At 40.0% G+C, this 15,151-nt stretch overlaps 1 protein-coding gene across 3 annotated transcripts in view; it reads right to left on the bottom strand.

The window, feature by feature from the left end:
- mtr (5-methyltetrahydrofolate-homocysteine methyltransferase) overlaps nt 1-15,151 on the bottom strand; it is a 95,164-nt gene that overhangs the window by 45,226 nt on the left and 34,787 nt on the right. For 2 of the 3 annotated variants that reach the window (XM_059648656.1, XM_059648657.1), the window contains exons 12-18: nt 14,630-14,709; nt 11,946-12,058; nt 11,179-11,319; nt 9,812-9,997; nt 6,542-6,721; nt 3,067-3,183; nt 2,674-2,814 (exon numbers count right to left, since the gene is read on the bottom strand). In XM_059648656.1, the coding sequence (XP_059504639.1) occupies nt 2,674-2,814; nt 3,067-3,183; nt 6,542-6,721; nt 9,812-9,997; nt 11,179-11,319; nt 11,946-12,058; nt 14,630-14,709 (958 nt within the window). Of the gene's footprint in view, nt 1-2,673; nt 2,815-3,066; nt 3,184-6,541; nt 6,722-9,811; nt 9,998-11,178; nt 11,320-11,945; nt 12,059-14,629; nt 14,710-15,151 lie in introns of those variants that run through there. The other variant, XM_059648658.1, reaches the window with a different exon arrangement.

Below are 15,151 nucleotides of genomic sequence, written 5' to 3'. Positions count from 1 at the left end.
GTATCTTCAATGCCAAACGTTTTTGCCCATTTATAACCATAAGCACTAACAATTAACGGCTCTATTATCATGCAGATGCTTGTCATGGTGCATGTGTACCCATATTTCACTAGCTATTTTGGTATTATGAGAAATTCTTAAAGAATTTTAAAATGCATGTGTTACTGCTATCATAATTACTGTTAGAAACATTTTAATTTTGACTTTTTACATAAACTGGGATTCTTTGGGATTAGGTTAATTCACAATGACATATTTGCCAATGGAAGACTGGAATCAAATCAATTCTTCATGATAATAAGCTCCATATTTTTACACAGAAATTGCTATGCTGCAATATTCCACAATGCTTTTGATTGAACATCAAGACTTGCTCTTTGTTTGAAGTGACGGGTGGGGCGGGGGAGAACATGAATCAAATGGGGCTCAGATTTTTATTTTCACACACACATGTAACCTAATTCACTTATTAGCTTTACTCTTGATGACCTACAATATTGCCTGGTTTCCCAATAGATTGTAGTGGCATTGGTAATAATCTTTCAGAAATCAGGGAGGGTCCCAGGGAACTGCAAATATCTACTTTAACACAGCTGTTTAAGACAGGAGGGAGGTAGAAAACAGAAAACTAGAGGCCAGTTAACCTGCTTTTGATTGTTAGTGAGATTTTGAGAGTCCATTATTAAGGACAAGATTGCAGAGTGCGTGATAAAATAGAACGCAGCCAGTAAGGCATTGTCAGAGGGCGGGGCTGGGGTGGAGGTGAGGTGGATTATACATGAAAAATCTATTAGAATTCTTTGGGGAATTAAGAAGACAAGTTAGACAAAGGACAGCCAGTCGATGTGACCTATTTGGATTTCCAGAGGCCTTTGACAAGGTGTTGCACGGGAGATTGCTAAATAAGATGAGGGCCCGTGGGGTTAGGGGAAAGGTACTGGCATGGATAGAGGATTAGCTGACTGGCAGAAGGGAGAGAGTAGGGATAAAGGGATCTTTTTCAGGATGGTAGCCGGTGACTAGCAGAGTTCTGCAGGGTCCTGGGATCACATTAACAATGTGGACAGAGTAACTGAGGGCATTGTTGTTAAGTTTTCAAATGACACAAAGATAAAAGGAGGGACAGTAGCACTGAGGAAGCAGGGAGGCTACAGAAGGAGTTGGTTAAGTTATGAGAGTTAGCAAAGAAGCGGCAGATGGAATACAACATGGGTAAGTGTGAGGTTATGCACTTTGGTAGGAAAAATAAATACACAGATTATTTTCTAAATCAGGAAAGGCTCTGGAAATCTGAAGCACAAAGAGACTTGGGAGTCCTAGTTCAGGATTTTCTTGAGGTTAACAAGCAGATTCAGTTGGTGGTCAGGAAAACAAATGCAATGTTAACATTCATTTCCAGAGGGCTAGAATACAAGAGCAGAGCTGTACTGCTGAGGTTGCATAGCGGTCTGGTCAGACTTCATTTGGAATATTGTGAACTGTTTTTGGTTCCATATCTAAGGATGCATGTGCTGGCGCAGGAGCAGGTTCAGAGGAGGTTTACAAGAATGATCCTGAGGATGAAGGGATTTTCATACAAAGAGTGGTTTAGGACTCTGGTTCTGTAATTGATTCGAGTCTAGAAGAAGTGATTGGATTGAAACTTACAGAATACTAAGAGGCCTGAATAGAGTGGATGTGAAAAAGAGGTTTTCACTAATAGGGGAGACCTGGACCCCAGGGCAGAACCTCAGAATGAAGGGACAACCCTTTAGAACAGAGATAAGGAAGAATTTCTTCAGCCAGAGAGTAGTTAATCTATGGAACTCATTGCCGCAGAGGCCTATGGAGGCCAAGTCATTGACTGTAGTTAAGACAGAGATAGACAGTTCTTGACTTGCAAGGGATAAGAATGTGGTTAAGAAACACATTGACTATGGCCAAATGGTGAAGCAGAGCCAATGGGCTGAATAGCCTAATTCTGTTCCTATATCTTATGGTCTTATAAATTTCCATCTGTGTAGTTAAATTCACTCATATCCGTACAACTCTCCAAGTGAAAGGGACCCGGGTTTGATTCCACCCTTGGCTGACTGTGTGGAGTTTGTACATTCTCCCCGTGTCTGCGTGGGTTTCTTCTGGGTGCTCCGATGTCCTCCCACAGTCTGAAGATGTACAGGTTAGGTGGTTTGGCCATCCTAAATTGCCCGTAGTGTTCAGGGATGCGTAGCTTAGGTGTGTTACTGCAGAATGGGTGGGATGCTCCAAGGATCGGTGTGGACTTGCTGGGCCGAAGGGCCTGTTTCCACACTGTAGGGATTCTATGATCTTCTATGAATGTGGAAATTGCACATCCCTCACTCCCTGTGTCACACCATTGATGACCATGCCATTAGCTGCTTGAGTCTTAAACTTGACTTCTCTCTGCTTCTCCCTCCTCTTTTAATGACTTCATTAAAAATCACCTCTTTATTCAAGCTTTAAATGAGTCTAGTTACCTCATTTGGCTTTGTTAACTTGTCAGATGAAGACAAGTTCCATTTTATATAAAGCACACAACAGCAAAATATGCGTCACAAACTGACGATTTTAGCAAAATAAACCATGCTCATGGCTGCCAGTATCATTCAGTGCTCTATTTTTGACAATGCACAATTTCAATAAATAAGTATTATTCCTGTTCAATATTCCTACCTGTGCATATTGCAATAATTTCTCTGTAGCTGCAGGATTTTTGTTCCAGATCAAATTCTCACACAGCTCCAGAAGTTCTTTGTCTATGTCATCATAGACAGGCAACTTTCCTGCATTCACAATTCCCATATCCATTCCGGCCTAAAGAGATTTATAACAAATGTTGCAGATGCAGACTGTGTAAATTATATCAGGGAATAAAGATCAACAAGCACACTGAATTGCAACAGGTAAATGGCTAATATGATAATCACAGTTATATTAACATTCCTTATAGTTATGTTTTACAAAGGTCAAACTGCAAACCATAAATTATATTTAAATATAACAGTTGTTGATATTACTATCCAAACTGAAGGAATTGGCATATTGAAAAAATATATAATTTTCTACCTTTATAGCATGGTAAAGGAACACACTATGCATGGCTTCACGAATCATCTCCATTCCTCGAAATGAAAAGGACAAGTTAGAAAGGCCTCCACTTATTCTTGCACCAGGTAACTTTCTCTAGTGAAAAATTTCAATATAACAAATACTTAGCAATAGAGGAATGAAGGGAGGTAATAGTTAGAACGAAAAGATAACACTTAGAGCATACTATTTATGAGTCTTGAGTGCTTTACACTAGATAAAATGTAGGCATACACTTTCTAATTAGAGTTTTATTTCAACCAACCACACATCATAAAACTAAGTTACCGCCTGGCTTTTTTTTCATTTATATTTGAATACAATTAAATAATTAGTTCACAACACTTGTTTGTGTCATTACCTTTAACGTTAAAGTATTTAGCGTCCCATTAACAGAATTAGATATGAACAACAAGGAACAACACTCAGGAGTTGCTCTGGGCTATAAGTCCCAACTGCTCTAAATGTGTCACAAAAAGTCAGCATTGGTTGATTCAAAAATACCTATATTAATAATGGGGCTCTTATGGCATAGTAATACTGCGCTTCTGGGCCAGACATCTGGGTTCAAGGCCCATCTGCCCTGGAAATGTGTCATAACATATCTGAAGAGACTGACTTAAAATAACTATATTCACCTCTTATGGCGCAGTGGTCGTGCCCATCTCTGGGTCAAAAGATTCACTTTCAAGTTCAGACATATATCATAGTACATCCGAACACATTGATTAAAAAAAATCCACACAATGAAGCCCAGCTTTGAGGAAGTGGTGGGGTAGCAGTAATGTCATTGGACTAGCAATCTAGAGGGCCAAGCTAATGTTCCGGGCATGGGTTCATACTGCCTCATGGCAGGTGGTGAAACCTGAATCCAATTTAAAAAAAACTAGCCTAATGGTGACCACTGTTGACTGATATAAAACCGATCTGATCCACTAACATGTTTTCAAAGGTCTCTTTCGGCGTACCTATGGGCCAGAAGACATGGATTCAAGGCCCACCTCCTCCAGGTATGTGTCACAGCATATCTAAACAGGTTAATTAAAAATATCTACATTGAGGACGGAAGGGTACCTGTAGTGCAGTGGTAGTCTATCATTGAGGCAGAAGGTCCACATTCAAGTACCATCTGCATCAGAGGTGTGTAATAACATGTCTGAACATATTGATTAAAACAATTATATTGGGAACAGCAATATGATGTGACAGAGTGGATGGTGTAACATCAAGGTCAAATATAATAAGCTTGTTCAGGGATTTAAAAGAATGGTTTGTGCAAATTAGCAGTCTTCATGAGGAATAAAAAGTGAGACAGTAAACATTGGGATTAAGAGTAAAATGAGATAATTAGTCAAACCAAAACATTTACTTGGTACATCTCGTTTGCTAAACATAGGCACAAAGACCATGACCAAAGCCATGTTGCCATGCACATTGAAATAGTTTCTTCTTAGCATTAAGATCAGATTAACTACCTGATTTCAACAAAGTCAACAAAAGGTGAAGTTTTCCTTCAATGGCCATTTTGAAGATGACCCCTCAAACATTTGTTCGTGTTCAAAGTTAGTTCAAATTAACCGAATTAACCCATTTTTATCACTGAAGAAATGATCAGATCTCTTTCTGACAGTAAGCAAAAATGTAACCTAGATTTCACTGGGTAGCAGGATGTTAAAAATATAAAGGGGGCTGCTCTGTCTGGAATAGTGTCAAGTTTCTTGAGTGCTGTTGGAGCTACACTCAACCAGGCAAACAGATAGTAATCCAAAGTTCTAACTTGTAACTTATACGTAGAACATAGAACAATACAGCGCAGAACAGGCCCTTCGGCCCTCGATGTTGCGCCGACCTGTGAACTAATCTAAGCCCCTCCCCCTACACTATCCCATTACATTACCCTGTATTCCATGGGTTTTTACTTATGATAGACAAACAGTGGGGAGTCAGGGGGTGAGTTATTTTCTGCATAATTCCTAACCACTGATCTGCTCCTGTATCTACAGTATTTATGTGGCTGGTCTATTCAATTTAATTGGGTTTCTTTTAGCAAATGTTGAAGTGCATTTGTAAACTCTGGTAATTGTGATGATAGTATGACTTTAAGAAGTATATTTTGTCCTGTTATTTTTTAAAATGAAGAGAGGTGGAGGCAGAGGTACTGAGTAGACTGTTCAAAATCAATAAAGTAAGCGGAGTGAGAAGCCTTGGGGTTTTATTTTAAAAAATGTTTGAACAACAGAAAGGCCAAATGGTTGGGGTCAAGCTCCCACAGGACCAGGATTTTTAGTTTAGCTTTCAGTAGCAGTTGCTGGGGTCAGATCATAGAATCCCTTTGGTGTGGAAATAGGCCCTTTGGCCCAACCAAGTCCACACTGACCATCAAAGCATCCCATCCAGACCCATCCCCCTCTAACCCACCTAATCAGCACATCTCTGAACATTATGGGCAATTTAGCATTGCCAATCTACATAGCCTGAACTTCTTTGGGCTGTGGGAGGAAACTAGGGCACCTGGAAGAAACCTACAAAGACATGGGAGAATGTGCAAACTCTACACAGACAGTTGCCTGATGGTGGAATTGAACCAAGGTCCCTGGTGCTGTGAGGCAGAGCGCTAACAACTGAGCTACCGTGCTGTCCCATTGAGAAGCTAAGTCCCCCATTGTAACCTCAGCCAATGCAGGAATTAACCCACGCTGTTGCTGTCACTCTGCATTACAAATCTGCCATCGAGTCAGCTAAGCTAACTGACCCCTCTTGAAGCTGGATTGGGAAGCTCTTTTTCCTCTATCTGCTACAGCTAAAAAGCTGATGTTCTCTTTCCTGCTGCTGAAATAGACAATCCATTTTACTGACTTTGGCATTGCTAAAAGTGTGCTTATGAGGAAGGGTCACTGGACCTGAAGCTTCAACTTGATTTCTCTCCACAGATGCTGCCTGACCTGCTGAGCTTTTCTAGCAATTTCTGTTTTTGTGTGCTTATGAGTGTTACTATATTGAAACAGTTAATGAGTTGTTTATTAAGTATTTTGACAGTTAAAGTTAAACCCACTATTTTACTTTATTTTGTCTGTATTTTAATTGTAGCATATGAATAAAGTGAGTTCTGCTTCAAGCCTGATAGTTTGACCAATCAAATTGCATCTGGAATGCAATGCACTTGCGTTTCAAAGTTAGGATCAAGGCTATCTCATTGACATTGAGGGGGTTTGGTCTGGTCCATAACACAATTTATGATCCAGATTTGCTTTGTCAGGATTCATTGGCTAAGCACTGGCTATTGCACATTTTATGAACAGCTTTATTCACATACTGACTTTTTTTTGAAATCAGACCATTACTTTTTCCCTACTGTAAAGGCAGCGATAAAGCACCTATTCAACAGCTCAATTTTGTTATACTCTGATCTCAGCTACTTACTGTAATTTTTAAGTACTTGATAATGTACACTTACCTTTATAATTGAAGTAGCTTTGATAAAGTTTTCAGCATACAGACTATGCTCCTCCATTCCAGTTCCAATTGTCAATATATTTGGATCAAATATTATATCATTTGGATTAAATTTCACCCTGTTCACAAGCAGGCCATAGGCTCTAGTACATATTTCCACTTTATCTTTAATCTCAGTTGCCTAATAAGGGAACACAAACCGTAGTTAGGATTTCCTTCCGTTTAATCTCTTAACTATTCAGCTGTCCACCGACATATATTAACATGCAATAGTTCATTTATTGGAGTATAATTTTGAACACGATTACACTGTACCCTTCAGGTTACAACGTGAGAAACTGAGACCATTTTATTTATAAGTGTGTGACAGCTTCAGTGTCAAAATGCAAGCTTGCAATTCATACATGACAAACTTATCGTTCAAAATTACCAACAGCTGCCTCAAATATACAGTCACTTCTGCACAATGTCTTGGGCCACTTCACATTAAGAGACTATAAAAAGCAATTGGAATCCCAAAAAGCTTGTCTTGGATTTCTGCCTGTAATACTACATATGTCATGTTACAGATAGATTGATGTGAGACATGCTGAATTAAAACATTGACAGCACTAAATTTTCAGAGATGGTGCATCATCTTTGCATACAGTTGAGGACAGAAACCAATGAGCTGTAAACTCTGGATTTTCTGAGAAACTGCACACTCAAAAGCAAGCTCCCATACCTGCCCATCCCTAACCCTGATGGCGCAATGTTTCCACTGAATTTCACGACAGTGCAAAATCTTCACTTAAAGTTGCGGTTGTATTCCTGAAAATCATGATTTGAAGTGAATCACATTTTCATATTAAAACCAATTAAAAGCTATAATTGGGTTCTATCGGACCTTTCACATATTTAAAATAAAAAGTATTTTGTTTTAAAGTTGAAATAATTGACCAATGAAATATGTATTTTAACTAAATAAAGTTAAAAATATAAAGAATGTAAATTCACATTTCCAGTAATTCCCTCTTGCAGCCAATCCTGTTTTTCTGCATATTATCACCAATTACCCCCCCTACCCTGGTCCCAGTCTCTTCCTCTACCTGACTCTCCAATCTGCAGCCTGTCTCAGTCCTCATCCCTCTAACTATAAGCATGAGCTCTGGAGATTAGAGGGGAGAGGTAGGACGAGCGGTTTTGACAGTAATTTTCTTAAAAAAAAATGGATTGCACGAAGTCCAGATGTATACTTTTACAAACCAGGATCTCGGCCTTCCAATCAGATCTGAATCTTGAATGGAATGCATGTTTGAGAGACAAAGGCAAGGGGGGGAATCAGGGAGTGAGAAGTTCATCATGAGAAGAAGATCACAAGTTAGAGAGACAGGGAGTGGGAAAGGTCACAAGTTGGAAGGTCAAGGTTGCAGAGATAAGGTGGGGGGGGGGCATAAGTTGAACACCTAAGAACTAGGAGTTAAGAGGCAGCCATCAAGCCCTTCGAGCCTGCTCTGCCATTCAGTAAGATCGTGGCTGATCTTTTCATGGCCCCAGCACCGCTTACCCACCTTAACCCTAAATTCCTTTACTGTTCAAAAAGTATCTTAGCTGTAAAAACATTCAATAAGAACTACTTCATCGGGTTGGAAATTTCACAGACTCTCAACCCTTTGGGTGAAAAAGTTGAATGGTCAGATATGGGGAGGGGCTGAAGATGCCACAAGTTGAAGAATCAGGGACGAGCAAAAGATGCTCATTGATGGGTCAGGCACGTGGACAGTTCAGAGATTTATAAACAGGGAGAAGGACAAAGAATGACTGAAGAGGCCTCAAGTCAGAGGGTCAGGGACAGGAAGAAGCCACAAGCAGGTGGATTAGGCATGGGAAGAAGCCTCAAGTCACAGGGTCGGGAACAGGGAGAGATTTTAAACCGGAGAGTTGGGCAGAGAGAAAAAGCAAGCCAGAGGATTCGAGAGTAGAACAAGCTGGTCCAATGTAACACCAATTGGGCTGCATGGCAGTTGTTAGACTGGAGGGAAACAATGCTGAAATGAATCTTGCAACGTTAAACAAGATCTCAGACCCCATTAAAGGGAAACAATGCCAACTGGGTCAGTGTTAAACAAATTTACTGTGGGCTGTTTGATGTGGTAATGCATTTTGCCACTAGGTGTCATCATCCTCCTGAGCATAAACTTCATGGGCAGAATTTTAAGGTCCCCTATTGTAGGGCTTGCAATATAAAGATCCCAAAATATTCCACAGGTTGCCCTCATGCCACCCTCTATCTAACTTCAATTATGTGAACCTGGTACTTAAGAGGCCAATTAATGGGCCACCTGCCTGACCTCAATTTTGAGGCTAGTGGGTGAGGTCAGGGAGATTAATGGAAATCTGGCAGGCCACCCAGTTGAAGCCTTGGGTGGGAAGGGGGTGAGAGCCTCCCACATTAACTCTCCTTCCAGATAGACTCCCTTTCCCATCAAGGTCTGCCCTAGCTGGGTGCAACAATTTAAGCATGCTTTTGTCAATACAGGTAGTTCTGCTATAATGCATGTTTTGTTAACGCGAATTGGATGTAACACAATTGATGAATAGTGGACACTACTTGGAGAATGCAAACTTTCTGCTCTACAAGCTTAGCATTTTTTCTGTAGCGATTTCCCTATAGCATGGTTTTCTATAGTGCGAGATCATGCAAGAATGCAACTGTTGTGTTCTAGGAGAACTACCTGTATTTATCAACCCTCACTCCCCTAAGCTTCTATTACTATCTCTGTTGTAAGACCTTCATGTTTGCCATCAACCTGGCACTAAGACTTGGAATCATAGAATCAAATTGAGAGTTTCTGGCCAATCACAGTGGTTGGAAGCTCTCTGAAGGTGGCACTACCTCCCGGGGTGGGGGCAGGAATCTAGTTTCCAGCAAATTAATGCTCCATCACCCATAAATATCTGTTACATATTCCAATAATAGATGTTGCGCCAATTTCAGGAGGCGGAGCATAATTTCACCACTCTCTTTTCTCCTACTTTAATTTCTTGAATCCTGAACTGAGACCCTGATAAATGATTACCAACATATTTCTCTTGGAACCATTGTGCAGGTTGATAAATTGCAATAAGATATTCATTAACTTCTTGCCCTCAGATTAGAAAATAAAAGTAAAACTAAATGATAAAACTAATTGAAAAAAAATGTATTTTAATAAAATCAAGTTCAATCTAAGAATTGCTGAAGAACGCAAGGAAATTATAACCACATCTTGCTGTTTAATTCGACTCTTACCTGGCCTTTCTCATCAAATGCCATTACTACAACAGCAGCCCCAAAGCGTTTAATGATGTGTGCTTTCTCCAGAAAGTTTTTCTCACCGTCCTTCAAACTGATGCTATTTACAACACATTTGCCCTGGCAGCACTTCAACCCCTCTTCAATCACAGCAAAATTGGAAGAATCAATGCACAATGGAACCTGTGACAGAAAAACATACATGTACTTCCTGTTAGCCTAAGTTGTTAAACAGGCGTAGAATAGTTACAGCACAGGAGGAGGCCACTCACCTTACAGTGCTCATACTGGCTTCCAACAACTGCAACTCACCTGGTCCCACACACCTGCCTTTTCCCTGCTGCTCCGTAACCATGCAATTTGTTTCTCTTCAGATAATTACCCAAACTACTCTTGAAAGCAGCAACTGAATCTGTCTGCATCATGTTGTCAGGCAGTACATTCCGGATCCTAACCACTTGCTACAGCTTGGAGAAGATTATTCTCATGTCATCATTGTTTGCTTTGCCAATTGCCTTAAATCTGTGTCCCACGGTTTTCAATCTGTCAACTGATGGGAACAGTTTTGCCCGATCATCTCTCTGTTCTGGCTGGTCTTAAGTTTGAATATGTCTACCAAAATCCCTCTTGATTTTCTCCCTGGTCAAGTTCACCAGCCTCTCCCATCTAGTCTTGTAATCTGAATTCATCATCCCTGGAATCATTCTCATAAAACTGTTCGCTGTTTCTAATACCTTCACACCCTTCCAAAGCATGGTGCTCCGGAACTGGATGCAATACTCCACCCGAGGCTGAATCAATGTTTTATATAGGTTTATCATAACTGCCTTGTTTTTGTATTCTGTCCCCTTATTAATTAAACCAAGGATGCCACATGCTCTATGAACAGCTTTCTCAGCTAGTCCTCCCACCTCCAATTATTTATGCACATATATTCCGGGTCTCTCTGCTTTTGCACCCCTTTTGAAATGCATCCTTTATTTTGTATTGCTTATTTTTGTTCTTCCTACCAAAATGAATGACTTCATACTCCCCTGAAATTTAATTTTATCTGCCAAATGTCTACCCATTTCATTGTCTTTTGTGATATTTTTAATCAATCTGTTCAGAAATGCTCTGGAGCAGGTAGAACTTGAACTCTTACATTTTGATTCAGAGGCAGGGACAATAACATAGTGCCACAAGAGTCTTCATTATCTTAAGTATCAACAATGGTAAGATTAAGCTCACGGAAACAACATGGTCAATTAATATTTATCCACACAACTGAAATAGAGATTCTGATCAAATGCGTGGCTTTCATTATTTTCTTGCTCAATTGATTTTTATGAGTAATAATTGCTTTTAGGCAATTTTGTACGAACCTTGGCAATATCTGGTTCTGTTGCTACAAGGTTGCAGAATCTGATCATAGCACTCTTGCCATCTAACATTCCATCATCCATGTTGACGTCCAGGATTTGGGCTCCCATTTTTACTTGTGATTTTGCTACATTCAAAGCTTCCTACAATTAGGATCAAATGACAGTTAAATAACTACTACTTAGTCTTTAATGTTATATACAAAATAACATGTCAACTCACTATCCATCTTCAATCATCCATGAAGTGTTGGGAATTTAGTTCTATAAAAAGTGACACATTTTCTTTGTAAGTGCCAGAGACTTTACTACATGGCTTTAAAAAAATCCTTTAAGATTTGCAATTTAAATCATTACTATTTTTCCCGACTGTATTCTTCAGAGGCAGTCACAATGCTCTTTTTGCTCAATGTTAAGAGCACAATGCTGGGAAAGCTGTAGCCTAATTCCAATATCAGGCCCAGTGCAAGCACTGAAGCTATGTAGTGTATAAGATGTATTCCAATTTGTGCATTTGTCCTCTTGACTACCAGAAGTAAACAGGTAAAATAAGATCTTCCTCCTACTCCTTCTGGGATAAACAGGTATTAACAGTAATCCATGTATCAGACTAAAATGAGATTTAAGCAAATTCATCCTTTTCCTTTGCATTGCAATGTTGATGTTCAAGCACTTGACGTTTTTCAGTTTGAGGCACCATGGATTTACAGAAACTGAATTAAATATTTAAACGACACATTTACAGTAATGCAAGTTAAGATGCACTTTACCTCATAATTACCTGCCATAATAAGTTTAGCAAAATTTCTAGATCCTGCTACATTGCAACGTTCTCCAATATTGACAAAGTTGGTATAAGGTCCAACTTTAAAAGGTTCAAGACCTAAAAAAAAAGACATCATAAAACAAATTTAAAGATGCTTGCCAAATGTAAGGACAGGCAACAGAGTGAAGCAAGCCGAATAAGAAAGAAAAATTCATGTAATACTATATCTACATAATATCTAATTCATGGCCACTGTTGTGCACTGCAACATGAATAAAATGCACTGCAAAATTAAATACATTTGCTTCACAACTACTAACACTGAAGCAATACATTAGATCAACTCACTACATAAAGTAGACCCAGAATGCTCTTGTGGTGCAGTGGTAGTGTCTCTACCTTTGGACCAGAGGAGGCAAGGTTCAAGTCCCACCTGCTCCAGAGGTGTGTAACAATATCTCTGAACAGGTTGATTAGAAAAATAGGTTAAGATAAAACAAAGCAGACCTCGGGGGGCTTCTGTGGTAATTATTTTTTAAATTCAATTCATGAAACATGGGCATGGGTGGCTGGCAAGCATTTATTGCTCATCCCTTGTTGACCGTTGAGAAGGTGGTGGCAAGCTGCCTTCTTGAACAGCTGCAGTCCACCTGCTGTTGGTTGACCTACAATGCCCTTAGCAAGGCAATTCCAAGATTATGACCCAGCAACAGTGAAGCAACACTGGAAATAGTTCCAAGTCAGAATAGCGAGCAGCTCTGAAGTGAACTTTCAGATAGTGATGTTGTCACGTACCTACTGCCCTTGTCCTTCTAGGTAGGGGTGGTTGTGGATTTGGATGGTGCCGTTGAAGGAGCTTTGGTCAATTTCTGCAGTGCATACAAACTGCTGCTTTCTCCTGGATGATATCAAGCTTCTTCATGTTGTTGGAGCTGCATCCTTCCAAGCAAGGTGGGAAATATTTCACCACACTCCTGACTTGTGTCTTGTAGATGGCAAACAGGCTCTTGGGTGTCAAGTGGTGAGTTACTCGTCACAGTATTCCTAGCCTCTGACCTGCTCTTGTAGCCAGTGTTTTTGTGGCGAGTTCAGTTGAATTTTTGCTCAATGGTAACCCCGAGTATGTTGATAGTGACAATTCATTGATGGTAACACCAATAAATATCAAGGAGAAGTGATCAGATTGTCTTTTTTTTGGATGTTATGGACCAGATTAAAGCCCCTCAAAATATAACGTAGAGATAGTTTAGCCATAACTTTTATCTTGTTTTACAGGCAAGTGTAAAGTAGTGTGTTCCAGATGTGATTCAACTGGTCACACCACAATGCTTAAAGCAATACACAAGTTATTCTTACACTACATTTAAATTTGTCTCAGTACTTACTATGGAGAAATACATGGAGGCTACAGAACCCAGGGAGATAAATGCTTATGTCTTGAAAACAGTGCACTTTGCAGAAGGGGAGGTTCTGGAGCTCTTTTACAAAAAAGTGTATGATTCTCAGGCACCTGATCAGATGTGTCCCAGGACATAGTGGATGTGTCAGGTATAACTCCAACCAGCAGACAGGATACCCTTTGATACCAGTTTTGCTAGGGCTCCTGGATGCAAGCTCAGTTGAATGCAGCCTTTACATTCACTCTCACCTCACCTCTGGAATTCAGCTCCCTTGACCATGTTTGAACCAAGGTTGTAATGAGGTCAGGAGCTGAGTGGCCTCGGCAGAACCCAAACTGGACATCACTGAGCAGATGCTTTTTGATAGCACCGGTGATGACACTTTCTATCACATTACTGATAATCGACTGTAGACAGATGGGATGGTAATTGGTCAGGTTGGATTTGGCCTTTTGTTTTCAGTCCAGGACATACCTAGGAAATTTTCCACATTGTTGGTACAAGTGTTGTAACTGTACTGGAACAGCGTGGCTAGAGGAACAGCAAGTTCTGGAGCAAGTCTTCCGGACCATTGCCAGAATTTGCCAGGGCCTGTAGCCTTTGTTGTATCCAGTGCCTCCAACTGTTTCTTGATAGCACATGGAGTGAATCGACTGGCTGAAGACTGGTATCTGTAATGCTGAGACCAGTGGAGGAGGCAGAGATGGATCATCCATTTGGCATTTCTTGCTAAAGACTGATGTGTCCCTAACTCTGAACTAGGAGGCCTGGGTTCAAATCCCAACTGCTCCAGAGAAGTGTAATTACATTTGGAACAGGCTGATTAGAGAATAAAGCAGACCTAGGGATAAGTCTGCAGAACTGTGTGTCCTGTTTTGAGACTAGCCTATCTACACCACAAGTAGTGGCTCTATTTTTATATTCAACAATAAACAGTAAACAATATTCCTTTCCAGACGGCAGACGATTTCCTGAGTTATTACACCCATTTCCCCAGTCCACTGCCTCCAATCTTATTTGGGACTGGAAAATTCAGACCATTAAAATGAGCAATTTTGTTGATGTCATCAACTGATAAATAACCAGTATCAGTACCTTAAGGCAAACTTATCTTCAAAACTGAAACAGTGGAAAACTTTAAGTTTTCCAAACTGATCTAGTTCTTCAATCAACCGAAGACAAAAGTTGGCTCCAGTGTACACCTGACCCTCCAGATGAACTACAATTGAATGGAACACAGGCTTGTTAGTATTTATACATAAGCATACCAACCTGGTTGTCTATTTACCTGACAGTAACAGGAAGTCTCCAAAAACAGACGGAGGAGGAATTCTCGGTCTACATTTTTGGACAGCTTCTGCTATTGCCCTAAAATGAGATGCAAAATGTTAATTAAATAAAAATAATCTGTAACTGTGTAGTATTTACAGCAAAGAAATGGGTGATTTGGCTGGTATTTACGCTCCACGCAAGCCTCCTCCCACATTTATTGCCGAATCGTATTCGGATTTTTTAAAACTTCTTCCCCATCTGGCTTCCCTTTAAATACATCCAATACATTCTCCTCAGTTATTCCTTATGGTAGTGAGATCAACATTTCACAGTCATTCCACAGGTAAAGAAATTTCTTCTGAATTTCCTAATGGATTCATTTAGCAATGATCTTATAGTTACGACCTCAAGCTCTGAGTTTGCCCTGCAGATGCAAGTATTTACTCCACACATCCTTCCTCAAAAATATTTACGATTCTGTAATGGTTCATCAGGTTACTTCTATTTTCTTTTTTCTTGAAAAGAGATCCCAAAGCTG

The sequence above is a fragment of the Stegostoma tigrinum genome, chromosome 9 (genome assembly GCF_030684315.1).
Source record: "Stegostoma tigrinum isolate sSteTig4 chromosome 9, sSteTig4.hap1, whole genome shotgun sequence".
Classification (NCBI taxonomy): Eukaryota; Metazoa; Chordata; class Chondrichthyes; order Orectolobiformes; family Stegostomatidae; genus Stegostoma; species Stegostoma tigrinum.
This window is presented reverse-complemented; position numbering and strand designations above follow the sequence as displayed.